This window comes from Typha angustifolia, chromosome 15, assembly GCF_048772165.1.
Source record: "Typha angustifolia cultivar Huaian chromosome 15, ASM4877216v1, whole genome shotgun sequence".
Taxonomy (NCBI): domain Eukaryota; kingdom Viridiplantae; phylum Streptophyta; class Magnoliopsida; order Poales; family Typhaceae; genus Typha; species Typha angustifolia.
Genome location: NC_133253.1, coordinates 6819192 through 6843396, shown reverse-complemented (window position 1 = coordinate 6843396; position 24205 = coordinate 6819192). Strand labels below are relative to the sequence as shown.

Sequence of the window (24205 nt, the reverse complement as noted above, 5' to 3'; positions counted from 1 at the left end):
TAAGTAGCAATACTACAGATCATATGAACATTGAACACAATATTTCATAAAGTTGAGATAGCCCTGAAAAGTTAAAAGAGCTTTACTTAATGGATAGAAAAGTATTTAATGCACATTATTTTAAAATGCCATTGCATGTTCAATTAAAAGGCTGTCATACAATACAAGGGCCAACAAAGGCCAATACAGAAACCACTCCCCAAGCTACAGTTTTTTTTATATATACATCAGGTTGATATGGAGATTTTCACCCAGTAGAATTCATCACATGTATGGACGAGAAGACCATTTATCTTCATACCTTTCAAATGAGTAACCCAAGGATGGCACCTCAGTAAGATGGAGAGGATCAGGCTCAATTCCGTAGTCCGTCAACGGCCTATGCTCAAGAACCTCATCATGTTGATGCACAAACTCTGGAATCTCAACCTGTCCTTTCTTTATGTCTTCCCATAGATATTGCAACCGACTGATGTACTTGATTTTCCAATACAATCTACAAAGAGTTAAATGGTACGTGATGAAACGTGATTTGTTTATGTAACTGACAGAATTGGATATAACCAAGACAATTACATAAGACGCATATTAGAGACAAAGGTAGGTGAGGGTAAGTGATTGCCCTAAATTTTAGGACACCTGTACTTCCAAATGCCTCCAGTAGTTTTGTAAATGTCATGACAGATATTGAGGGAAGAAGAGCTGACTGCAATGAAAAGGGTTGCCACTGTCCATCCCACTTATGCGGTTTGAGGCTTTGAGTAAAACCGACCTCCCCAGGAAAAGGTACCAAGGCTGCATATTTCTTGCACACTCCAACCCATGCATGGGTGAAGACTTTGGGATGCCCTTCCATATTGTCACTTAAATGAATTAAAGGCTCCCCAGTCATAAAAGACTCTCTAGCAAATGGCGTTATGGTTGTATAATGTATGCAATTTGCCCTGGCCAAACCATCGTAGCAGGAGCCTCATGTCTCATTTTCCTCCATGAGTTATATAGTGAAATTAATAGAAACAACAGTTGAAGTCCTTTAGATGGTTTACTTGCCAAGGTTTCTTGCTTACAGAAACGATAGTTTTTAAAGAAGGTCTTAGCTATAGGACTACCTGATCAGAAAATATAATTTTCTGCTTTAGTTTCATAGTAATTTGTGAAACTTCAAATCATATCAAATGCATTGGTAATGACGCACACCAGCCAAATGGTCTCAATATAGATATGTACTTGCTATAACTCTGTCACCATTTTTCTCATAATTTCCATGTTCATGTTTCAGAGTTCAGCTGAAAAGGCGTAAGCATGCCATAAGAAATAACAAACTTGAGAGCCAAAATAGAAACTACTTACCCTCCGCTTAAGAACAAGCGTCCAAGTGTAGCAACAGCTAGCCTAGACCGGAGCCCTGGATGCAAGAAGTACAGGACTTCAAGCCTATCTTTGTACTCAGAAGGAAGTTCCTCATATATCCACCTCAAGACGGACATTCCTGGGTTGTTATCCTCTGATTTCACGGTGCTGTGCATGTACACAATGCAGAATGGACCTTCCGCTAATTCAGTGCATATCTTGTGAAACACATACCTCTTCAGTCGTTCCCCGCTAATTATTGGAGCTGGAAATCAGGGAGAAGGCGATTTCTTTAGATAAGGAAGAACATGTAACAACAAAATAAATACAAAGAGAAGTACTTACTACTTTTCATCTGTTAATCACACCCAAGAGGACAACAATATAGATAGTTAAAATTACTTCATAAGAGAACAATTAAAAAAACTTAATCATTTAGTGAAATTCTGGAAACGTAAAGAATTGTGGACTAATTTTGGAACTTTTAAGCTGAGCTGAGCCAAACCCACATCAGCTCGATTAGGGCTCATTACTGTAGTTTTAATATATATGTGTGTGTATGTGTGTATATATGTAATGACTTGAGTTATTATGATCCGTCGGATCTAGATCCAAAGAATACAAAGATAGCTATATCTCTCTCTAAAAAACCTAAACCCACCTTGCCCTAATATCCTCTTCTAAACTCGATACATCTGCCCAAATCACATCTTCCAAAATCCCCAAATCACTGGCCACTCCTCTCATCCTCCGGTTTGGCTATTAGTTCGAGTGGCCAGCCCTGCGCCAAAAAGCCGTGGCATTGCTGTCCACATTTCTTCCCTCATCTTCTCTATTGGAAGAGATCCAAACGTTTATATCCGACAGAAAGAAAGACAATGACTTTGGATATGATAGCAACATGATGTCGGCAGTGGAAAAACTGATCTACATGGTCTCGAATGATACAGAGGTGGATGGCGGAGCACTCTGTCAAAGTGGCATTGGGGTAGTTCGAGTATTGCCTCATCAACTGAGTTTGTCGTGAACACCCACCTCTTCTCCAATAGAGGAGTAGAAGTGATGGTCCACCCCAGTCAAGTGCTTATGCATGCTCTTACCTACTGCAGGACCTCTGTCCCGAAACAAAGAAAGAACAGGAACAAGAGGTTGGCCTCTCATGACAAATGTAACCTTTTTTTTATTTAATGGCAAGTTTAACATGTTGCTCCTTTCTTTCACATAAACAACATAATGCTTTCTTGTCCTTTTGGTCTTCTTTTTCTGTGTATATTGATCTCCCGGCCATTCCGAAAGTCATGTGCAACAAAGAAAGTAGGAAGATCTCGATCTTTGTTTCCATCCTATAATGGTTTTTTGGTTTGTTCATCAATTTCTTTAGTAATCTTTAGCCAATATTCAATTCACTATTAATAATTTGACGTAGTTGTGTGACTTGTGTCTTGTGAAAGAGTTTGTTTGTTGAAAAAAACAATTCCTATAATGCCATGAAACAGTTCGTCGAGCTACCAAGCCTAAGGCGAGCCGGCCTTATCCAGCTTGATTCGAGCTCGGGCTGAGAAAAAAGCCCCATCAGGCCGAGCCGAGCTAGGCCCAGGTCGTTCAAGCTTGGCTTATTTACACCCCTATGAGCACACACACCATACTATCTAGAATATTTTTTTTAATAAAAGCACTTTGATAATCATCAATAAGATCTCTAATCACATTACATAGTCTATTTGTCAGTAATTTAGTGACTATCTAATAGCTACAATTTAATAGACTGATAGGTCTATATTCCTCAAATTCTTTTAGCTCCACTTTTCTTAGGGATCAGCACCAACATTGCATAATTCAGTCAGTGTAGTGCACCCTTTCCTATATATAATTCCCGGGACACTTTCATCAATTCATTTTTCACCAAATCCCAATATTGATGGTAAAACTTCATACTAAATCCATCTGGGCCTTGAGCCTTATTCTCTGCCATTTCTGAAACAGCTCTATAAACCCGACGAACATACCTAGTTAAGAACGTTTATTAATGCAGTCTCTATGCAGAAAAAGATTAAATTAGCTTAAACATAAGACTAGGATACAGAAACGCTAAGGAGATCGAACAAAGATCAAAACTTTCTATTCAAAATCCTCATATTATGTCCAAACCAAGAAAAATATCCTGATGTTAGGTCAATTAACCACGAATCACGAAATTCTAACCCTAGCGTGACTACCAAAGAGAAAGAGAGATGGTAATGGGACCTGGAAAATACTTCCCAACGATCCGAAGTATGCGATTCCCGGACTTATCGGAGCCCTCCACCCTGAAGGCCTGCAAAGCTTCTAGATCAGAGAAGTCCTCGTCGCCGGCGAGGAGGGAGGGGCAGTCGTGCCAGACCTCGCCGCCGCCGCCCTCGTCCCCCTCCGACACACGGCGGCGTTCCTCCGGCGAGAGAAGGGACCGGGCATCGACCCCGAGGTCGGAGGCCAACACCAACACCGAGAAGTCCTCGCCTGAGTCACGCGCCATCTCGATCCTTTTGTCTTCTCCTCCTCCCTCCGCCGCAGCAGCGATCTTTACCTTCTTTGGTATCGGATGCGGATTTCCTTGCTCGCACCCGACCCAAGCATAGCTAGGCCCATATGGGCCCAAGAAGTCTATATATATATAGATAAAAGATTACACCGATTCCTTTCTAAGTCCCAACACATTAACAAACCAATTTTGCCCTCCATTAATTTAGAAGGGAAATAATTAAAAGAATCTCAATATATTTTAATACACATGCATGCAGTAGCTAAACCAACTTCATGAGCATCCGCAACTAACAATTCACATCCCGGCAGCTCTCCCTCATCTCCCCTCGCCCTCCGGTGAGCACATCGATGAAGCCCATCTTCACCATCGCCGCCGCAAACTTGGCGGCCCACGCCGACCTCTCCTTCGCTTTAAACCGCACCATGTCCACCGTCGACGAGCTAGCTTGCAGCGTTTCATCGGAAGTCAGCAGTCCCCTGTTCTTCAACAAGTTCCTATAGTAGTGGTTGTCGAGACTACCCGGCGTCGCAGCGTCGAGGGCCACCGTCGGATCAGCACCGCCACTTCCCGCCTTGGATTTCGGACACTTGGTCTTCGAATACTTGGCAAAGGTAGTGTCCGACGAAGGGTCTTGCACTTGGGCGGAACTAGAGTTGTAGAACCGACTCTGGAAGGAAGAGCAGTGCGAACGGCCGATCGAGTAGGCTCCGGAGAGCGTCACCGTCTCTTCTACGCTCAGCCCCTTCTCTGCGAAATTCACAATGAGTTGCTCGGCGTTGCAGGTAGAGAAGGGTAGGTTGGCGAGGACCTCCGACTCGCAAGAGATCCTCCCGTCGCGCCTCCCGGCCGGCACGAAGTAGTCGACGACGCCAGCAGGGTAGGCTCCGTCGCGGGCGGCGTAGGCAATGATGTCGGCGCAGGAGACCGTCTTCGGGCAGGCGGCTTCCATCGCAGCCTTGGAGGCGTCGATCATCTCGAAGCCTCGTAAGCTCGGGTTGTTTGCTATCGACTTCTTCTCAGCGGGGTTTCCGGGGATTGAATCCACGAGTGCGGAAGCATCGCAGCCCTGGACCGAGTTAATTAAGAAATAATTAATACTTCGTATATAAAATAATTACTTCCTACCATGCATGTTAATTAAGTTACGTACCCTAACGAAGCAGTCATGGAAGTGCATCCGGATGATCCCGGCCGGCGGCGAGTCCGGGATACTGCGCCACAGCTTGGCTTACGGCGCGCCGCACGATGGCCTCGGCCGACGGGCAGGTGTGTTGATAGAAGCCGACTTCCAACTTTTTGCTGAGCTCGTGGCTGAGGCCGTACATGGCGCCTAAGATGGCTATGGAGACCATCAAACAAGCAGCATAGGTATACATTAAGTGTTGCTAATGAATTAGCTAGCTTCAGAAGGAAGGAAAGAGATCGATCTACAGAGATTGGTTTAGAGGAGGAAGAAAGAGTACTTCTGAGCCAGCTGATGGCCTGACAATGGTAGAGATTACCGACAACTACACGACGTGCAGTTGGACAATTTAATGGACCTCTTCCTGAGCTGAAATGATATATATATATATATATATATACGTACTAGCCTACCACATAGATGGATAGATATATGGTGTTGATAAAAAGTCATGAATCAATAAGTCGATTTCGTTATTTTATTTATTTCGTATCAAACAGGGATGAGTACGTGTTTATATCTTTGCTGTCCATTTGAATATGGTTAGTAGTTGGAGACTTGGTATCACACTATAATAAAACAAACCTTGTTATTCTGGATGTCTCTATTCTATAATTTTATATTATGTGTTATATCCAACTATTATAATCAAACATCCTTTTATTTTATTTTATTTTCATCACTTTTTTTTTTAAAACAACCAAATATCATATGAAATATAATCAAATTTTATTTTATTTTAATTCTAATTTGAAAAGTTTATTTAGTTATTTATAATTTAATCTCTAATAAGTACTTTCAAATTCGATGTATAAATTAATTAAATATAACTATAAGAGAATGATTGGTCGGCAGATAATTGAAACGAAGTAAATTAATTAACCCTAACCAAATAAGGTAAAATGTAATTTCTTTCTAATTATGCAACGAAAACGAGCGGATAGGTCGGTAAATTATCCAAAATGTGGAGTAAAATGAGAAGCCAAGTGTAAAACGACTACTTGCTAAGATCACCACAAAGGGCAGGTACCCAAAAGTCGCTGAGAGATTTCTTGGGTAACGTGTGAAAGGGATTTTATCAAAGAGAAATCATAATCCGATTAGTATACGCACGCAACCCTTCCTAATTCTCCCTTTCGTGTTCAAATTTCAACAATGATGGCAATTAAGAGAAAGGAGGAGGTAGAAAATGGACTAGCGTTCTCCCCCATTAAGATAAAAGAATTATTTATACAATTAATTAAGCCCCTGAATTAATTGGGATCCGTCCTTCTCTCCCTCCCTCCCTCCCTCCCAATTGATATTAAATAGCTAAATTTAAATTTCCCAATCCATCACCACCCGTCTATTACTATTCCTCATATCTGGCCGTCCATCATGCGCGCGAAGTCATCGAAGCAAACGAAGCCATCACCGTCCGTATCGACCCCATCGATCATACGGCGGCAGTCGTCGAGGGTACACTCGTCTTCCCCGAGCGCCGCGAAGACTCCGAGGAGCTCCTCCGCCGAGATCCTCCCGTCGCCGTCCGCGTCGAAGACGGCGAACGCCTCCCGGAGCTCCTCCTCCTCCACCCCGGCGCAGACGCAGCTGGCGTAATCATTAATGATTGCCGCCACGTCGTCCTCCGACGGGGGTTCCGGCGAGAGGCGCCGTAGGGCCGATTCGAGATCCTGGCGCGAGATCTTGAGGTCGGAGGAGGAAGACCAGGATAAATCTCCGGAGGGGAGGACGGATTTGGGGGTGAAGTCGTCGGAGGAGGCGATGGATCCGGAGGACGGGGTGTCGGCTCGGGAGATCGAGTGGGTCTCCTTCTTCTTCTTCTTAGAAGAGTTCTTGGAGGAGCCGAAGAGGGATGGGACGACGGAAAGCTTCATGACGGCGCCCGGCGCCTGGCGCCTGAGAGGGAGAAAGAGGGAGGGATCGAGAGGGGTTGAGGCGAGGGGAAGGAGAAGGGTAGAGATGGGGGAGAGTTAAAAGAAGGGGGGAAGTGGGTGGTGGGAAGTGAGCTTCCTGGAAGCTTCATATTTGCTATCACTTAATGATGACAAAAAAGATATAGTTGGGCTAATTTTATGTGGTGTGAGTGAAATTTTTGAAGAGTAAATTATTGTTAGGTAATTTGTACATGACTCACGTGGGATTGTGGGAAGGCAAGAAAGTGTGACATATTTATATGATACATATGAATATGTGATGTGAGGATTTGAGAGTGAAAATTTATTTACCATTTTCATTCTTCCAACTTTATATACCTCTGTTCTTTATATTTTAATATTTCTTTCTAAAATATGATAATTATTTTAAATAAATTTACTTAATAATTTGTATTTAGTTACCGTACTATAAATAATTAAAATCTTGCTTATAGATAGATATAACTTTATCGTACCATCTATATGTAATAAGATTTTATGTATAATAGTTTGATCTTAAAATATATTTAAGAGATATTTAATTCATGAATAGTTACTCCTTACGTAAGAACTAAATGCTAACTTAATATAAAAATAGATAAAAGTTAGATAAGAGAATCATGTTAAACACAAGCTCCATGCTTGATTGAAATTAAACGAAACAATAATAAAAAATATAATATCAAAGATAATATGACAATTATAAGCACGATGCATAATCTCAAGTGGAGGAGATAGAATATTATCTATTGAAACTAGCCTCCAACTTAGCTATCATTGATAGCACTAGAGGAAGAACACAGCAAGAGACTTGATAAGGCTATAGAAAGACACTTCAATAAAGTCAGCCTTAGCAAAGCAACGACGGAAGTGGAAAAAATATCGGAGTCTCATGGCCCCATCAAAATGGCACCGTCAATGCCGCACTAAGCAGCGTGACACGAACGAGAAGAAGGGAGTTAGGGAGAACAGGATGCTAATTAAGCTATATATAATATCGTTAGGATCATGTCATAATTAAGTTGATTTGGGCAATCCAAAATGATTAAATGGGTCGCATTCATATTTACTATTTCAGCCAATTTAACTGTAATTCATTAATAACTCAAATTTTTTATCCAAATTAACTATTTACAATTTGTTAATTATTCAAATAAATTTATATTAAAATTTGACTTATTAATTAACTCATTTATTAAATAAATGGGGTCATGTTCTCTAAATCATTTCCGGGCCGGGCTGGGCCGGGCCACATTATCAAGATCCAAGTTAGTTGGGTTTGGACTCGCAAGTCGCAATCCGTTATCCGCAAGCCCACTAAGTTGTGTTACATTGTTAAATCCTTTTGTAACCACTGTTAATTTGAGTTCGAGCATCGTTCTTCCCCCCCTTCCCTCTCGACCACTATTTTTTATTCATTCCTCGATCACATGCACTTTGTCCCGCGGCTCACCCATCCCTGAATATTTCCACCGACTCTTTCTTCCAATTAATCCGGTTCTCTCTTGGTTTCTTCTACCGGAAGCGAGGGAGGAAGAGAACAAAATCATCGTCCTTGGAGAACCCAGAAGGACGCAAGCTAGCGTACAAATTAAACGTAGAAAGAGATAGAGAGAGAGAGAGAAGAGAGAGAGTGGATGCCTCCCCACCGACCTTTGTTGTTACGACTCTGTTAACCTTCTTGGTGGCAGTTTTTGGCAACCAAATGGCGGTGTTCTTAAAAATCTTCTACAACGCTGACCGGAACGCAAGCGCTTGTCTTCTTGTGTCAAAAATTCCAAGGTACCTCGCCACCTCTTCCTCGTGACCACCAACTGTTTGTCATAATGTCATAACTGCAGACAGTAAACAAAAACAGTGGGTGTGGTATGAAAGTGTGCAACTCCTCCTGACCTGGTATGGTCCGGGCCTGCGGGGAATTATAGGAAAGATTAGGATTCACATGAGGCGGCAAGGCAATAAATTCTTTCCCCTTTTTTTCTTTTCTTTTTTTAAAGAAAAGTAAAAATGGAGTCTTTTTTTTTTTGGCAAGTAAAAATTTGGTAAAGTTAATTAATCAATCATACCATAATTTGGCGTCACAAAGTTTATAATTGTAAAAAAAAAAAAAGAATAATCTAAAATGTAAAATTAGACATGCATAATTGAATCCAATACTATCCAAAACTTTGAAGGGCCCCAGAAATATAGAAGAGTCGTTTCCAACTCTGGCTGGTAGTAAATTCTACAGTTGTGTTTCAAGAGGATCCGGTTGTAACAAATTTGTCGTCTTCCTAAAGACAAGACATCCACCACTCGAGTAGCCGTTGGGTTACCAGAAACGACAAACGGAAAGAGCTGCGTGCATGTCACCCCCTCCCCTCCTCTCTCAATCTACAGTGAGAAGCAGACAAGAACGTAATTAAGGAGAAGCGCTTTGTTTTGTTAGCAACTCGCTGTCAGTTTGCGAGGATAAGGAATAACTTATTCCCCCCCTTATTCCCATTCCTCCCTACTCCAAGACAAAGCGCTATACAACGAATGCTAGTGCTTATCGGAAGGTAGTAATTAATACGTCGAATTACTTACTATCCAGCGAATAAGACGAATGGAGTGCAGAAAGCGAGAGAGAGAGAGAGAGAGAGAGAGAGAGAGAGAGAGAGAGAGAGAGAGAGAGAGAGAGAGAGAGAGAGAGAGAGTAGAGAGAGAATGGAGACAAAGTCTGTGCGTTTTTGTCGCTTGGAGTAATGGGAGAAAAAAACAGGAAGTTGAGACTTTTTTTTCTGTGGGTGAGGAGGAAGAGGATGAGGAGGAGAAAAGCATGTACTCTTTCTTGCCTTTCCCTCCCTATTCACATTTAATTTGGGATCCCATGGAGGTTTCGTGAAGACCCAATTTGGAGTTGGAAGGGTTATATTAGCATGCTGGTGTGCTTGCTGTGTTGCCATCTTTGTTTCCAAATATTGCTCCTTTTCTTGCGCTTTTGCATTCAATTCTATTCGGTTATTCCCCCTTCCAAAGTTTGCTTGCATCTTTTTAAGGAGGATGGCTCGCGACGACGCCTCGTCGTCGACCACTTCGTCTTCTTCCTCGCCGCTGCAGTCCTTCTCGAAGATGCCGCTATCGCCGTGGGCACAGAGCCTTAGCTCGGACGAGCGCGGGCTCTACCTCATCCACCTCCTCGTCAACTGCGCCAACCACGTCGCCGCCGGGAACCTTGACGCCGCCGACGCGTTCCTCGACCACATCTCACTCCTCTCATGCGCCGCCGGCGACGCCATGCAGCGCATCGCTGCGTGCTTCTCCGATGCCCTTGCGCGCACCGTCCTCCGCCGGACGTGGCGGGGCCTCTACCGCTCCCTCATCCTCCCCACCTCGGTCTCCGCCGCCGCGCAGGCGGCGGCGCGGCGCTACTTCCTCACTCTCCTCCCCTTCGTCCGCGTCGCCGCGGCCGTGTCCAACCAAGCCATCCTCGAAGCCATGGAAGGCGAGAAGATGGTCCACATCATCGACCTCGACGTCTCCGACCCAACCCAACACCTCGAGCTCCTCCGCCTCTTCGCCACCCGCCAAGAAGGCCCACCTCATCTAAGGATCACCGGAGTCCACGACAACAAGGAGGTCCTCTCCCAAGTCGCGCTCTGCCTGACCCGCGAAGCCGAGAAGCTCGACATACCATTCCAGTTCAACCCAATCCACAGCAAACTAGACCACCTCGACGTCGAAAGCCTTCGCGTCAAGACCGGCGAGGCGTTGGCCATCAACGCCGCCCTCCAACTCCACCGCCTGCTCGCTTCGAACGACCAAGTTGGCCTCATGACCAACCATTTCCCGAGCCCAGACTCAGTCCTATCCTCCTCCACCTCCACCTCCTCCTTCCCCTCTTCCAAACTAGACATCTTCCTGGCCTCCCTCTGGAGCCTCTCGCCCAAGATCATGCTAGTAACAGAGCAGGAAGCGAACCACAACACGGGGACTTTCGTCGAACGCTTCGTCGAGTCGATCAACTTCTACGCGGCCCTGTTCGACAGCCTGGAATCGAACTGGCCGAGGCAGTCGGCGGAGCGGGCGAGGGTGGAGAAGGAGCTACTGGGCGAGGAGGTGAAGGACATCCTGGTGGGCGAAGGGATGGAGAGGAGGGAGAGGCATGAGAGGCTGGACAGGTGGGTGAAGAGGATGGAGATGGTGGGCTTTGGGAAGGTGGGATTCAGCTACTACGCCATGCTGCATGCCCGGCGAGTGTTGCAGGGGTTTGGGTGCGACGGGTATAAGGTCAAGGAGGACGCCGCCGGATGCTTCCTGCTTTGCTGGCAGGACAGACCACTCTTCTCTGTTTCAGCTTGGAGATGCAGGAGGTTTTAAAATATCCCCCCCATATATTATATATCTATAAATTTATATTTTATAGTTTTAGACAAATATCTACAAACTTCTTCTTCTTCTTCTTATTCTTCTTCTTGTTCTCATGTTCATAACTTTCATGGTGCTCTATCTCAACTCTAAATTTTGGGTTTATGAAGATGATCATAATTACTTCTGCTCTCTTGATTTATTTATTTATACTTTAAAGGTCAAAATCAACAATCTTAGTAACTTTCGGCCTTAGAGTAAGTGGAGGATTACTTTTTTTATTATTATTATCATTATTATTATTATTCCTTCTTCTTGGGGTGTAACATTTGACCATAATCTAATAGTGGGTGTGAATGGGATGGACAATTTCAAATGCATTTAATTGGTGGAGTTGGCAAGAATGATTCTTGCATCCTTTGATTGTGGAGTTAAGGCAGGCATTGATTTCCAGTAAGGTAGGGATGGTGACTTAGTTTAGATAAGGCTGAATCAAATTAATTGTTTGTTCCTAATATATGTTTTTATTTTAGTTTTTTTGTCTTTGTAGGGTTAGGTTTCCTGTCAACATTCCAACTCTTTAAAAGGTTTTGTCTCCTTAGTTTCATTAGTCCTCTTGCTTCTTGTTTCCATCTGTTCTTGCTTGTCTCTGAGCTGCATGATGCCAAATAGTTCTTGTGCTAAGTAATTTTATTATATACAAATTATTCTTAATGGAATAGGAATAAGAATTGTTAAGGTATAAATCTCCTTATATTAGGAGTATTTGCATAAAAAAAATTAAATTTTTAGAATAACAAAAGTAGGTTATTATACGCATCTCTTGTTTAAATTATACAAGAGATGTTAAGTAAATAACTACTCGCTTAGTTCGGGCGTAGCCAGGTCTGAACTTAAATTTAAGTTGAAAATTAATTTTAAGCCGAGTTTGAAAACGGAAGTACGGCCCATGTTGCCCTAACTTAAAATTATGGCCCAATTAAATTATTCGGCCCGAATACGTAGGCCCAAACTTAAAAAATAATTGCCCCTCTAATGGACGACCAATTACAAAATTATTTCTTATGCATCATTTAAATCTGGATTTCCTCTCTTTATTTTTTTCTATACAAATTAAAACGACATTAAAATGGTTCATGCCATACTCAATTAAAACCTCCTTTAATAAAATATCAAATAAAACTAAAACAACTTACTTTCCGAAAGGAAGCGAAGGACATCTATTCGATGCTCGTCAGTAGCATTATTAACTCAGCACCCAAGCTTGCTTGCTCTCACAATTCACGTTTGTCATACATTCGAGGATCGGATCCTCCAACCGAGGAATAAAATTTTAATTTATTTTCCTCTTCTTTTTTAAAAAGATTCTTGGCGTAAAATGAGGTCCAAATCCAGTGGAAGAACACTGGAATCTTGCATCACAACTCCATCCATCGTATGGATCTCATTGATCTGGACTCTCCTCTTCTGGAGTAAGGACTCATGCCAACTTGTAGGACACGAGTATTTCGAGTTAGTCAAGTCTTTTTTTCTTTTTTTCTTTTTTTTTTGACTAATTTAAAACATATTCATCCTGGTCAACAGCTTATAAATATAAATACACATCGTTTAAGATTAAAAATTTATTAGACACGTATAATGTGGTCAGAAACTCGCACTGAGTGACGCATTTAGCAAGTGGACCTTATTAAAAATCTAAATTGGGCACTAGCACCTCAAACTAAGAAAGATTTAAGCCTTTTTGCTTATGGGTATATATATATATAGATCTCGTAATCTCGTTTTTGGACAAAAGATCTATCTGTTTTTATTTTAAAATTTATATAACTATAAAAACGACAAGAACTCGTTAAAGATTTTTCGCAGTAAACATAAAAAGAGGTTTTAGATTTAATATCTTCCAAACTTTTTTTTTTTGTATAAGTGTTTAGTGTAATTTTTAAATTTTAAATGTTGGAACTAAGTGTTTTGTATCACAAGACGACATAGTTTTAGTGTTTTAAGTTTCAAATTCTATTAGGCTTCTAATTTTCTGGAAACTTTTAGAATGTTATTAAACACTAATTATATAATTAATTACCTGCATTATGAATTCGCCTAAATGTCCACCTCACCGCGTGGTTTCTCGCTCCAAGAGCACGCAATGCGTGGGTCCCGCCCACCACCATACGAATCCAGGCCTGTGGTCTCCGCTGTTAACACGTGAGATGGGGCCCGCACTCCTCCCGGGTCCCACGTGGCTCGTTTCCCCTTCCCCACCCCCCTCCCACCCCGTTTTCACGCGCTTTGCTCCTCTGGCGTTTCCCCGAGCTCTGGATTAGGTTCGGTCAATTTATTAAGTCGTCATGGCGGTCGATAAACTAACTGCCTTCATCCCGAGTCCAACTATAATAAAATCTTATCTTAATTTAAAATTAATAATAATAATAATAATATTATTACTACTATTATTTGATATGTATAGTGGATTGCACATTTACGATTAAAAATTTTTGTATATTAATTTAGCAAATTTAAATATTAAATGCGGTAACGTTACCGGTATTAATCCATTCTCTAACGATGAAGGCTAACAGAAACCGCAGTCCACTCCGCCGTTTCAGCGATGCTTTCGAGAACTTCCCCTCCTTTTCCATAACCTCCTATAAATACATGTCTAGGATTTCGGTTCTACTCCCAAAGGAACCAAAAGAAATCCTTCTCCCTTTCTCCTCCTCTTTCACAAGAATCCAATCCCATTCAATCCAATCCTTTTTTTCTTCTGTTCTCCATGGGCAAGATCCGATCCCTGTTCCGGCGCCGGAACCGGTCGAAGACCCCGCCGTCGACATCCCGCTCGTCGACCCCGCCGCCACCGTGCGCGGTGGCGGAAGAGGAGGAGATGGAGCGCGTGTTCAAGAAGTTCGACTCCAACGGCGACGGGCGGATCTCGCGATCCGAGCTGGCGGCGCTGTTCGAGAGCCTCGGGCACGCGGAGGCGACGGAGGAGGAGGTGGATCGGATGATGCGGGAGGCGGACGCAGACGGCGACGGTTTCATCAGCCTCGAGGAGTTCATCGAGCTCAACACGCGCACCGTCGGCGACGAGGCGGCCGTGGAGGAGGACCTCCGCCACGCCTTCTCCGTCTTCGACCTCGACCGGAACGGGAACATCTCCGCCGACGAGCTCGCCCGCGTCCTGCGAGGGATCGGGGAGGCGGCGACGGTGGCGCAGTGCCGTCGGATGATTGACGGCGTCGATCGCGACGGCGACGGGATGATCTCGTTCGAGGAGTTCAAGGTCATGATGGCGAATGGATCCTCCTCCGCCTTAGCCCTCACCAAGATCGGGTGATCCCCCCCATACTCTTCCCCTTCTCTGTCTCCCTTTTCTCCGGTGAGTTCTTGTTCTGGATCGGAAGACAGATCGACGGTAGACGGAGAGACGAGCTAAATTGTACATAATTGGAACTCCATACTGATCGCTTTCTTGTTCTGCTGGATTTGGTAAGAATAATTCGAATCTTGTCTATTTTAATCGCCTAATTTAGTACTGCAATAAGGAGAGCGAATATTCTAGTCAAGCTTACTCATTTATTAGTTTATTAGTCGTGGGATAAGAGTGGAAAAAGCCGCATCCGATCATGTGCAGCTCCGGTACGGGAATTCGTACCTTCTAATTATTTTATCTCCATTGCTAAAGTAAATAGCACGAAATTTCCTTCTAATGGCCGGCAATTAATTGCAGTCCAAATTTAAAAACCAACCAACATTTTCACAACTATACGACGACCAATGTATTGATTCCTCTGTAATTATTATATGCTCTTGCTCAACCCGTTTATTTATATTTAGCCCATATAACCTTTGAGCTCGCAATCGTAGTGTCTTGGGTTATGTTTTGTTTGAGCCAAAGTGTCGAACTTCATTTGTTAGTCTTATTTCTTAGTTTTAATTTTTTTTAAAGAATAAACTTAATTAGATATATAAAAAATATATTTAATTACGGAACTAATTTCGAACTATTTTATCTGCTTGCCATTACTTGTCATGCTCACAAATAAAAGAAAAGAAAACTGATTGAGGAAGATCAACTAACAGCTTGCCCTGGTTGCTAACTGCCAGAGAAGAGAGAATGACAACATTGGGAGGTGAGGAATATAGCTCAAATGCGACAATGCGACATATAGCCAAAAAGTGCAATAGCAGAAGAGTGAGGATTAATAGCTGCAACACAAAGTTGCTACGTACACTACAAAAGCAAAACAAGTTGGTAGAGCAGCTTCATCACCCACCACCTTCCTGTACTCTGCATAAAAACAATATAGTAGTAACTGTGCTACGAATTAGGCTATAATGCAATCGTACTTTTAGCACCTGAATGTTAACGGGAAATGAATTTAGATTTAAATAATTGGCGTTTTATATTTTTTTTCAGCAAAAGATGAAGCATGATATTATATTAACTCATCAACTACGGTAAAAGATTAGGTGCAGTTGATAAAGCTTCACTGTTACCTCCCAAAAGGCTTTGAATTGAAAGAAGAATGGATCTCACGTCATAATCCAGATGACCACTGGTCCTGAAAGAAAGAACTACCACCATAGCAGGAGTTGTAAGTTAGGAACTTAATAGGCAGCAATTGGCTTTCTTCTCCCTTGCGTGTGTAAGACTGACATTGGGATGGAAGCAGGAAGTCTCCAGCATCACCTTTGGAGGATTGAATGGGTTAGTCAGTAGAGAAAGCCGAGGAGAGCTTGTAGACTATGCCATCAGAAACAGTGTCTTTGCCTTCCGGTGGTGGTCCTTTTCCATCACTTCTGAAGATGATAAGGAGTGCAAGTGTGATTACGAAATGCTACCAAACTATAGTAGAGAGTCGCTTGATTCTTTCATCAGTAATGCCTTCGGTTCTGACTGGAGCCTGCTTGCATAAGTTGAAAAATAGATTAATTATTCAGCATCACTTAAATCTTTTGTTTACTTTTTTATATCAAGAATCAGAAAATGGAAGAACCCAGTTCTCAACATAACAATATATTAATCTCTACCAAAAGAGATTGAGGGAAAAGAAAAGAAGAAGAGGAAGAAAGGAGTGACCCAATTGAGCAAAACCAGAGAAATGGCTAAACGGGAAGAGATAAAGACCTCCTCAAAACGGATAGGCCATTTCGGCCTCGGTCCTTCTCTACTAAACTGAGGTTGTACGGTGGCGGAACGAGAAGATGGAGGGTCAGCGGCGGCTGGAACATTGGGGATGTTATCTTGGACGCCTTTGGTTCCCACTTCTTGTCATCTTTGCTTGCTTTCTTTCCCTCGTTTCAGAGCTGAGATAGTTCTGATGGGACGCAAAGAACAAATGCCACAGAGAGAGAGAGAGAGAGAGAGAGATAGAGAGAGAGAGAGAAAGAGGGTTGCTCTCTTCTTCTTGTACTTGTTCTCAATATAACACCAGGAGAGAGATACCTTTTCACTTTGGGGTGTCTGTTGGGGGTAAAATGGTCTCGACAGTCACGTGATACTTTAAAAAAAAAATCAAAATCTAACGGATAATTAATGATACTAATATGTTTGAGATATATGAAAATGAATAATAATCTTAGTATTTTCTTGGTTTTTATTATTACACCAAACAACCTTGCTTCGTCACCTTTACTAAGACCCTGGCTCGGCTAGTTTAGAACTTGGCTCAAAGCTCTAAATAAGTTAAACCGAGCTAACGAAATAAGCTCAAAATAATTATCAAGCCGAGCTAACACTAGTTTGCTCAGGCTCAACTTAATTAGGCTCGTATATATATATATATATATATATATATATATATATATATATATATATATATATATATATACACTAGGTTTACAACTATTGGATCCTATGATTAATATGATTTCTATAAGTGAGACAAAATCCCTAGCTTGGCAACGTCCATCTCTCATTTTTTCCGAATGCATCGGTTGACATCCTCAAATTCTCTCCACTGAAACCTGAAACCCAAAACCCCTCGTCACCAAACCCTCTCTAATAAGCCTCGTGAAAACCCATCTTAACCGATGACTAGAGCCCACACCAATCATTTTCACCGAGCTAGAGATGAGGTGAATCAAGCTCACCTTTTCCAGTCGAGCCGAGCCAAGTTAGGCCCAATTCTCTTAAGCTCTGCCTAGTTTACACCCCTAATCTTTACAAGGTTTGGATTGAGAAAATAAGGGGAGAATGAAAGGAAAGAATACCATAGAAAAGGAAGAGAAAATAAAAATAATTTTCTCTCTTCTACTTAGATATACAAGAGAAAAGAAAAAGAAAAAACAAGTTATATTTCTTTTTCTTCACTTTTTAGAGAAAAAAAATAATAATCGTTAAAAAACACTTTTTCTCACTTTCTCTTTTATTCTTTTATAAAAACTCTAATACTTTTCTACCCTAATTTTCTTTCTCTATTCTCTCCTATTCTCTCCATCCAAATAATTTCCTTTTCTCTTCTCTTCTATTCTACATCCAAACAGGATGTAACTATTGAAAATTCAGTAGAAGCTAACTCAAATGTTTGACTACCACCCTTGATATGCAGATCTTTCCTTTCCCAGAGGAATAACATAGACAGAGTGGAGTCAGTTATTAACTATTACAAGCGGAGTAAATTGGGCTGAAGGTTATGAGCAATCAAAGAGCATCATCACTTGAGAACTGGGTAGATACCAAAAGAGAACAGGAGGTGCTGCCGTTCTGCACAATACTGGCTTTCTATATGATATATGAAATAATTTTTCTTATTTACATTTGCACAGAGGAATACATGTATGTCTATGTGAGAACTTATCTACCTGATGAATATGCTGCAGCGAGGAGAGCAGCTCCTATCCCCGATCCATCCTCAGAAACCCTGAGGACGACATTTCGGGCAGCCTCCTCACCTAAGATATCAACCAAAGCTTCATTTAGGTACTCCTTGAAGAGTGAATAGCGGGTATAGAGACCCCCCTCAATGGCGACAACGGTTTTCCTGGGATTGCTTCTTGCTCGTCCACTGAGGACACCAACGCTTCCATCACGTCCAATTTTCTTCAGCATTCCAACAATACCTGCCGCAGCCAACCGAGCGGCTCTTCGGGTGACTATATTGCATAGTCTTACTACAAGCTTTCGTGTCTTCAAAGGTATATCTGTCATCTGAAAGAGTAAAAATTAAGAAACAAAAAAGGAAGAGCAACCTAGTTTTCTTAGTCATCTATACAGAAGGAAAGGCTATGACTTAAGAAATCAATTATGACCTGAAAATTTTCTTCAAGAACTCTTCTAACTTCTCTCAAATCAGGGGAATCATCCTCATGCATGGCAGCCATCAATCGGGTCCTGGATTGTTGAGCAAGAAGTTCAAATCGACTTGCTATAGTACTAAATTTCATAAGTATCCTCAATAATTATGCTACAGTTGTAATAACCAAATTTGCTGAATCAATCTTAGTGCGCCATGTATCTATATTGATGCTACATAATTTCACATAATGCCAAAAAGTGAAGTGATCTGAGAATTTTATAACAGTAGATTCTGAATTAACAAAGAGTCAACTACAAATCATATTAATTGAAGGTCAGTGTAGTTCATTGACAATATTGGAGGTCCCTATGGCCAAAAATACATTTAATCGGAAGATCTGTTGGCTGTTGCCTATACATCAGACAAGCAGATAGGTGGATGTGGTATTCTAATAAGTCCGCTAGGATCCACGCAATTGGAAGCAAACTTCATAGCTTTTGATCTTCATTTGTTTTTGTACTACAAATCATGAGGATTATGTAGATTCTTAAATTGGATGATCTATCATTTGTTTTTGTACTACAAATCATGATGATTATGTAGATTCTTAAATTGGATGATCTATCATTTATTGTGTTGGCATTCACTTTTATGATGGCTTGGTTCATGGGTAATGGCTCCAAAAGAAAAAGTTTCTTTCTTGTTTCAAAATATTTTTCTTAATGAACAATATGATCAATATTCATTGATCATATGAAATGAATCATCAATTTTTGTGGTACTTCACAGGTAGATCTACTTATCTACCTATACAGATAAATATGCATAATACATATGTATGTACTAATGTACATCATCTAAGCCTTTGCCTAAAAAGTTGGTTACAACTTAGGGCACCTTGATTCCTATTGATGCATAAACATGATGTGTGTATTATTATCATGATGTGATTGCCATGCTCCAAAACCGATATTGCACTAACAGGTTGATGTAGATCACATTTTGTCAAGTACGAAAGCAATGCTGCAAGAGGATAAATGCTAGGGATAGGATGATTAGGCATAAAAAGTGACAGAAGCAAGCACAATAGAAACAACAGCAATCAAATCCCTTTCTTTGTTGAGCACAATCATTAAGTCAAATACATTTGCATGCTATCCAATAGAAATATGGAAAGTGCATAGGAACAGTGGCAAGATAACGAGATAAGAACAGTTCTCTAATTATCTAATTAGATTAGCTAATCAAGAACATATATATTTGAATTTAGTAATCAAGAACAAATTAAAGTAGCAGTAACATACCTTAAACTGAAAGGTTCAGATAAATTTTGAGAAGCATCTCCAAAAATATCTGACTCCTCTGCCATTCTATGAAGCACTCTTCTTGCAATTTCACCCAAGTACCTTCCAGAGATCATTTTCTCAAAACCCTATAGAGAAGGAAATACATTACAGTTCATTTTTTCACCTACATTGGCGAGAATTAGGAATTAAAGATAACTTCAAACTGTCTTGCCTGATCACTACGGTTTGGGCTCTCATCATCTAGAGCAATATCATAATAAGTCCTTGGTAAATGAGATGACCAGAAATTCCCCCATTCCATGTTAATGACCTGATGTGAAGAAAATTGTGAAGGGCATATATAACCAGCAACTTATTACTACATGCAATCACGTAGTTCAAGCAAATATGAATCTACACAGAACATATAATGTACCATGCCTCCAGAATTTGTAAGAAGACCTTGGGACTTGATAATTGCATCAGTGTGCTCAATATAGCAAGCATTAGTACCCGTTCCTATTATCACAGCAGCCACTGTGTCCTCGTCATAATAATGGCCCAGAGCTAATGTTCCCACAGTATCATTTACCTGGTTACAGAAAGAAGCACTAAAACTCACATCCATTTGTTTAGGCAGAATATTACTTCATTATTCTGATCTATTTATAATAAAAAGAAAAACTATAGCAACTCGATTAGGACAGACAAAACTGTCAAAAGTGTTAGCACAAACAAGACGGAGAATTCCAGAAAGTATTATAACAAATGAGAGCTCAACGGGTTACTTCAAGAAAATTCTATTTAAACATAAAAATAATAGGAGAAAAAATTGGTGCAAGATGCATGCTCAAAACAATCAACAACCTGAGACAGAAGAAGTCAAAGAAATTTGATGCCTGTATATGTGAACTCATAGTATAAAGTTGATTAAAGAAAAGCAATTATCAGCAGGCAAAGGATAGATAACTTGCAACAGTGACTAGTACTTCCCTTCAGTAAAGGACATCCTTCAAGAACCCTTGATAGTTCTATACGTCTATATACTATGTTGAACCATTATTCAGCTGCCAGGTATATGATTATAAGCATTCTTACGCATATATATAACAATAATACATGAATTTGGCTTTCATGCAAGGAAAGAGATTGAAGCAATTACTTTAGTAATTGAAGACAACCCCCCACAATATTAGCGATAGTTTTAGCTAGAAGAGCCAGAGATCTCTCATACCAAGGCTGCCACCCGCATGTTCAGTCCTCTCTTGATCATGGCTTCCTCTAAACACTGGGTCACATCTTTTCCAACCTGAAATCCAAAGTCGACGTTAGATTCTTCTGAAATATTGAATTGCAAGACTGCATCACATTTGCCAAGCCAATTTACTAGTACATCCATCTAATAATACAATAACCACAACCTCAAACAGGATTGACAGGGGCGATATTTGCAAGAAGATTTATACATGTCTATGTCTATTTCTATAACTACATCAGAGTGTTTTATGATGACAACATGAGTCAGATGGCTGCAGTACAGCTTATGGAAAAGAAGAACAATGCAATAACTTAATGTACCTTCTAGTCATGTGAATAGAAAATCTCAGAGTCTCATTTTAACAACTCAAGGTGCATGATGATTGCATAGTTATTTTTCCATGCAGATGATTAAACTAGTCGAAACTTGACATCACGTAGAACAGTATACAGACATGTTACACTATAAATCTGTTAACGCCTTCATCAAATATTCATATATGTGGGAAGCTTGTAGGGTAATAAATTATAGAATTGAGACATAAAATTTCAAAACTTTGTCATACAAATGTGATAATCTGGGGCCAAATGTCAAAGCTAACAAAAAAGTGCTCATTTATATATATGCAGAAATATGGAACAAACATATCATGCCCTTAGAAATAAGAGTTTATTGCATCTGAAGATACTACTAAAGATTTACATATACAAAGAAGCATACACATCAAATGTGGTCATTGTTGATGGCAAATAAAAATAAAAGTTTCTAAAGAAATTAGAAGATCAGTTGAAGTTCAAATTTGCAAAAAATATACAACATTGAAGTTTATGTTATGCAAGCAATAACACAATTAGTTTACTTTTTTATTTTATTTAAGAATAACTCATGACTCAAAAAGACCAAAACAAAAATATCCATGGATTGTCAGCAGTATCCTAACTTATATTTAAAGAACAAAAGTAGGAAATGTTAATCAGATATACACATCATACATATTGAAAGCGAACCCAATATCCAATGGAGAAACCAAACACTACATATACAGTTAAGAAGAAACACTGCTAATGAGCTTATGGGCATTCATTAGCTTAAACAACTGAAATATCAAGAAGAACTCGAGTCAGCAAGTCAAAAGGAAATCCAACTTACAGCATTTTCAATAGAGAACCCTTTTGTCCACTTGATAAGAACACCTGAAGAAACAGAATTTTGTCTAACAGGAAAGGAAAATGTAAAGCCAAGTTCCCTTCTATCAATTTCTTTTCGCTCTTCTCTTTCAACAAATCTTTTCAGTGTTAAGGCAATGAAATCAAATAGGTTCTGCAAAAAAATAAAAGAAATTAAATTGGACAATACAATGTAATGGGAACTAGCAAGTGAACATTAGGAAATATTGACTACCTCACTTGTACTGGCCATCAATTCTTGAGGAAAAGGTTCGCATACAACTTGGTGACTCAAGATCATAGACCTTTTACCTCCAAGATGAACCCGCAGGACTCTGAAATTAGTTCCTCCTAGATCAAGAGCATAGTAAGATCCTTCTTCACTCCTGTTTAAACAGCGGATATCGTCACCAAAACTACATCGACAATGAAAGAGATTTACAAGGAAGTAAAAGAAGACTGCATTGGGAAAAAAGAAAACAGATGCGCCTTTCATGTGAAGAAAAAGTTTAGGGAGTTCTACTTAAGTGGTAAGAGAGCATCAAAATCTAAGCCTTTTCCAACAAATATACGGAGGAGTACGCTGTACGCTGTTAAGTTAACACATATTGTAAGGTGGATTACAACAAGCTTACGAACCTGATACTGACCATATTATCAAGAAGTGATCTATGACCAAGAACACATCTTTACCAATCAACTACGCCTAGAATCTATATACAGATATGAAGAACCATAGTTACTGAAACAGATATACAAGCTAAAGAGACTCATTTACAGTCTAACCAAACCAGTTACAGATATCAAGAAAATACATTCTACAGAATGAATCAAATCGAATGGAGAGAACACAGCACCATCCAAGCAAGACGTAACTTCCTAGTCAGATAAGTAAGCAAATCGCGATATTGCAGTCCACAACCAATACCAAACCGAGAGAAACTAATCGTAAACATAGCCAAATCTTTCAACACGCAAAAGAAGATAGATAGAAGATTAATAGAAGATAGATATATATGTATATATTAGAGAGTGAGTGCATCAATACCCATTGGGAAGCGAGTCGATGAATGTAAGCAGCATCCTGAGCTTGCTTCCCCCGTCCGAAGCCAACCCGGCGTGCATCTCGACCGTCATGGCGTCCACCACCTGCCTCAACCTCCCCGGCGTCGTTTCGCACCCCTCCTCGAACTCCGCCAACAGCTCCACCGCCCGCCGCCACCGCATCCACCTCTTCGCCCTCCGCCGCACGAGCACCGCCGCCACCACGCACGTGACCGCCACGCACCCCGCCGCCACTCCGAACCCCACCCTCCCCATCTAATGACTCAACGCGAGACCTACCACACCGTCGATTCCAGCCGACGAGGCGAGCGGAGGGGTGTTTAGGAGCGGCATCGTTAGACAGTACCAATATGTAGTAAAAGTGTGAGGGGAAGCGGCTACGGGTTCTTGACAAAAGGAAAAGGGAGCCGAACGGCGACGGGAGCTGCGTATCCGCGCCGCCGTACGAATCCCAGCTGTCCTCCGCTAATTCCAGCTAAGCACCACCCCTCACCCCCCTAACCGCCCATCTGTACCCACTCATCAATCGATGCGGATGCCCTACAATCTTGATGTACACATTCTGGTACAACCTCAATTTGGCGCGCGTGCGTCCACCCCACCCCACCCCACTCCACCCCGCCCTGCCCCGCCCCGCCCCCTAGCATGTACAAAATTTTACTACAACCCTCCCTCACTCTACTAAGTTCTCTTCTCAATTATCAAATCCTAATAAATCTCAATCTAGTAAGCCAAGCATCAATTTTTGTACAGGTGCCAACTTTGACCTTTAATTATAAATAAGAATGGGGGTGGGGAATTGGGTTACATACTTACATGGATGGACAAGTTGATAGAGGTTGGGGTAGTGCCAAAAGATGGTTTAAGACCAAAGCTTTTATTAGTTACTACTG

The 24205-nt window shown here is 41.1% G+C and overlaps 5 protein-coding genes and 1 pseudogene across 7 annotated transcripts; 2 read left to right on the top strand and 4 right to left on the bottom strand.

Moving 5' to 3' along the window:
• Nucleotides 1–64: 64 nt before the first annotated feature.
• Nucleotides 65–3915, bottom strand: LOC140777492 (uncharacterized). Its single transcript, XM_073121639.1, has 3 exons — nucleotides 3595–3915; nucleotides 1351–1615; nucleotides 65–496 (listed from the first exon to the last, which is right to left on the bottom strand). The coding sequence occupies exons 1-3, from the start codon at nucleotides 3860–3862 to the stop codon at nucleotides 265–267; spliced, it is 765 nt and encodes a 254-aa protein (XP_072977740.1). The 5' UTR covers nucleotides 3863–3915; the 3' UTR covers nucleotides 65–264.
• A 50-nt stretch (nucleotides 3916–3965) lies between these two features.
• LOC140777491 (peroxidase 5-like) lies at nucleotides 3966–5378 on the bottom strand (annotated as a pseudogene).
• A 942-nt stretch (nucleotides 5379–6320) lies between these two features.
• Nucleotides 6321–7018, bottom strand: LOC140778236 (probable calcium-binding protein CML36). The gene has a single exon (XM_073122855.1). The coding sequence runs from the start codon at nucleotides 6929–6931 to the stop codon at nucleotides 6413–6415; it is 519 nt and encodes a 172-aa protein (XP_072978956.1). The 5' UTR covers nucleotides 6932–7018; the 3' UTR covers nucleotides 6321–6412.
• Nucleotides 7019–9735: 2717 nt separating this feature from the next.
• On the top strand, nucleotides 9736–11488 carry LOC140777490 (scarecrow-like protein 3). Its single transcript, XM_073121637.1, has 2 exons — nucleotides 9736–9876; nucleotides 9991–11488. The coding sequence occupies exon 2, from the start codon at nucleotides 9995–9997 to the stop codon at nucleotides 11309–11311; it is 1317 nt and encodes a 438-aa protein (XP_072977738.1). The 5' UTR covers nucleotides 9736–9876; nucleotides 9991–9994; the 3' UTR covers nucleotides 11312–11488.
• A 2414-nt stretch (nucleotides 11489–13902) lies between these two features.
• Nucleotides 13903–16172, top strand: LOC140779741 (probable calcium-binding protein CML10). Of its 2 annotated transcripts, none has more exons than XM_073124979.1 (2): nucleotides 13903–14785; nucleotides 15717–16172. In XM_073124979.1, exon 1 carries the CDS (start codon nucleotides 14070–14072, stop codon nucleotides 14631–14633), a length of 564 nt encoding a protein of 187 aa, XP_072981080.1. In that variant the 5' UTR covers nucleotides 13903–14069; the 3' UTR covers nucleotides 14634–14785; nucleotides 15717–16172. The 2 variants fall into 2 exon arrangements, with proteins under 2 accessions (XP_072981080.1, XP_072981079.1); XM_073124978.1 differs by lacking the exon at nucleotides 15717–16172 and adding an exon at nucleotides 15404–15553.
• Nucleotides 16173–18003: 1831 nt separating this feature from the next.
• Nucleotides 18004–23791, bottom strand: LOC140779694 (hexokinase-3-like). Of its 2 annotated transcripts, none has more exons than XM_073124907.1 (9): nucleotides 23296–23790; nucleotides 22483–22633; nucleotides 22231–22401; nucleotides 21058–21132; nucleotides 20260–20415; nucleotides 20056–20154; nucleotides 19842–19969; nucleotides 18551–18632; nucleotides 18004–18449 (listed from the first exon to the last, which is right to left on the bottom strand). In XM_073124907.1, exons 1-9 carry the CDS (start codon nucleotides 23565–23567, stop codon nucleotides 18096–18098), a joined length of 1488 nt encoding a protein of 495 aa, XP_072981008.1. In that variant the 5' UTR covers nucleotides 23568–23790; the 3' UTR covers nucleotides 18004–18095. The 2 variants fall into 2 exon arrangements, with proteins under 2 accessions (XP_072981008.1, XP_072981009.1); XM_073124908.1 differs by having other exon boundaries at nucleotides 18290–18442; nucleotides 23296–23791.
• Nucleotides 23792–24205: the final 414 nt, after the last annotated feature.

What these genes read in the sequence shown, in the direction of transcription:
- LOC140778236 (XM_073122855.1), bottom strand. Translation starts at nt 6,931, where the DNA reads ATGAAGCTTTCCGTCGTCCCATCCCTCTTCGGCTCCTCCAAGAACTCT.
- LOC140779694 (XM_073124907.1), bottom strand. Translation starts at nt 23,567, where the DNA reads ATGGGGAGGGTGGGGTTCGGAGTGGCGGCGGGGTGCGTGGCGGTCACG. An exon ending in TGATGGCCAGTACAAGTGAG is followed by an intron (nt 22,402 to 22,482) that starts GTAGTCAATATT and finishes ATTTTTTTGCAG; the next exon opens with AACCTATTTGATTTCATTGC. An exon ending in GGTTCTCTATTGAAAATGCT is followed by an intron (nt 21,133 to 22,230) that starts GTAAGTTGGATT and finishes TTTGGATTTCAG; the next exon opens with GTTGGAAAAGATGTGACCCA.
- LOC140777492 (XM_073121639.1), bottom strand. Translation starts at nt 3,862, where the DNA reads ATGGCGCGTGACTCAGGCGAGGACTTCTCGGTGTTGGTGTTGGCCTCC. An exon ending in CGTTGGGAAGTATTTTCCAG is followed by an intron (nt 1,616 to 3,594) that starts GTCCCATTACCA and finishes CCTGATTTCCAG; the next exon opens with CTCCAATAATTAGCGGGGAA. An exon ending in CGCTTGTTCTTAAGCGGAGG is followed by an intron (nt 497 to 1,350) that starts GTAAGTAGTTTC and finishes AACTCTTTGTAG; the next exon opens with ATTGTATTGGAAAATCAAGT.
- LOC140777490 (XM_073121637.1), top strand. Translation starts at nt 9,995, where the DNA reads ATGGCTCGCGACGACGCCTCGTCGTCGACCACTTCGTCTTCTTCCTCG.
- LOC140779741 (XM_073124979.1), top strand. Translation starts at nt 14,070, where the DNA reads ATGGGCAAGATCCGATCCCTGTTCCGGCGCCGGAACCGGTCGAAGACC.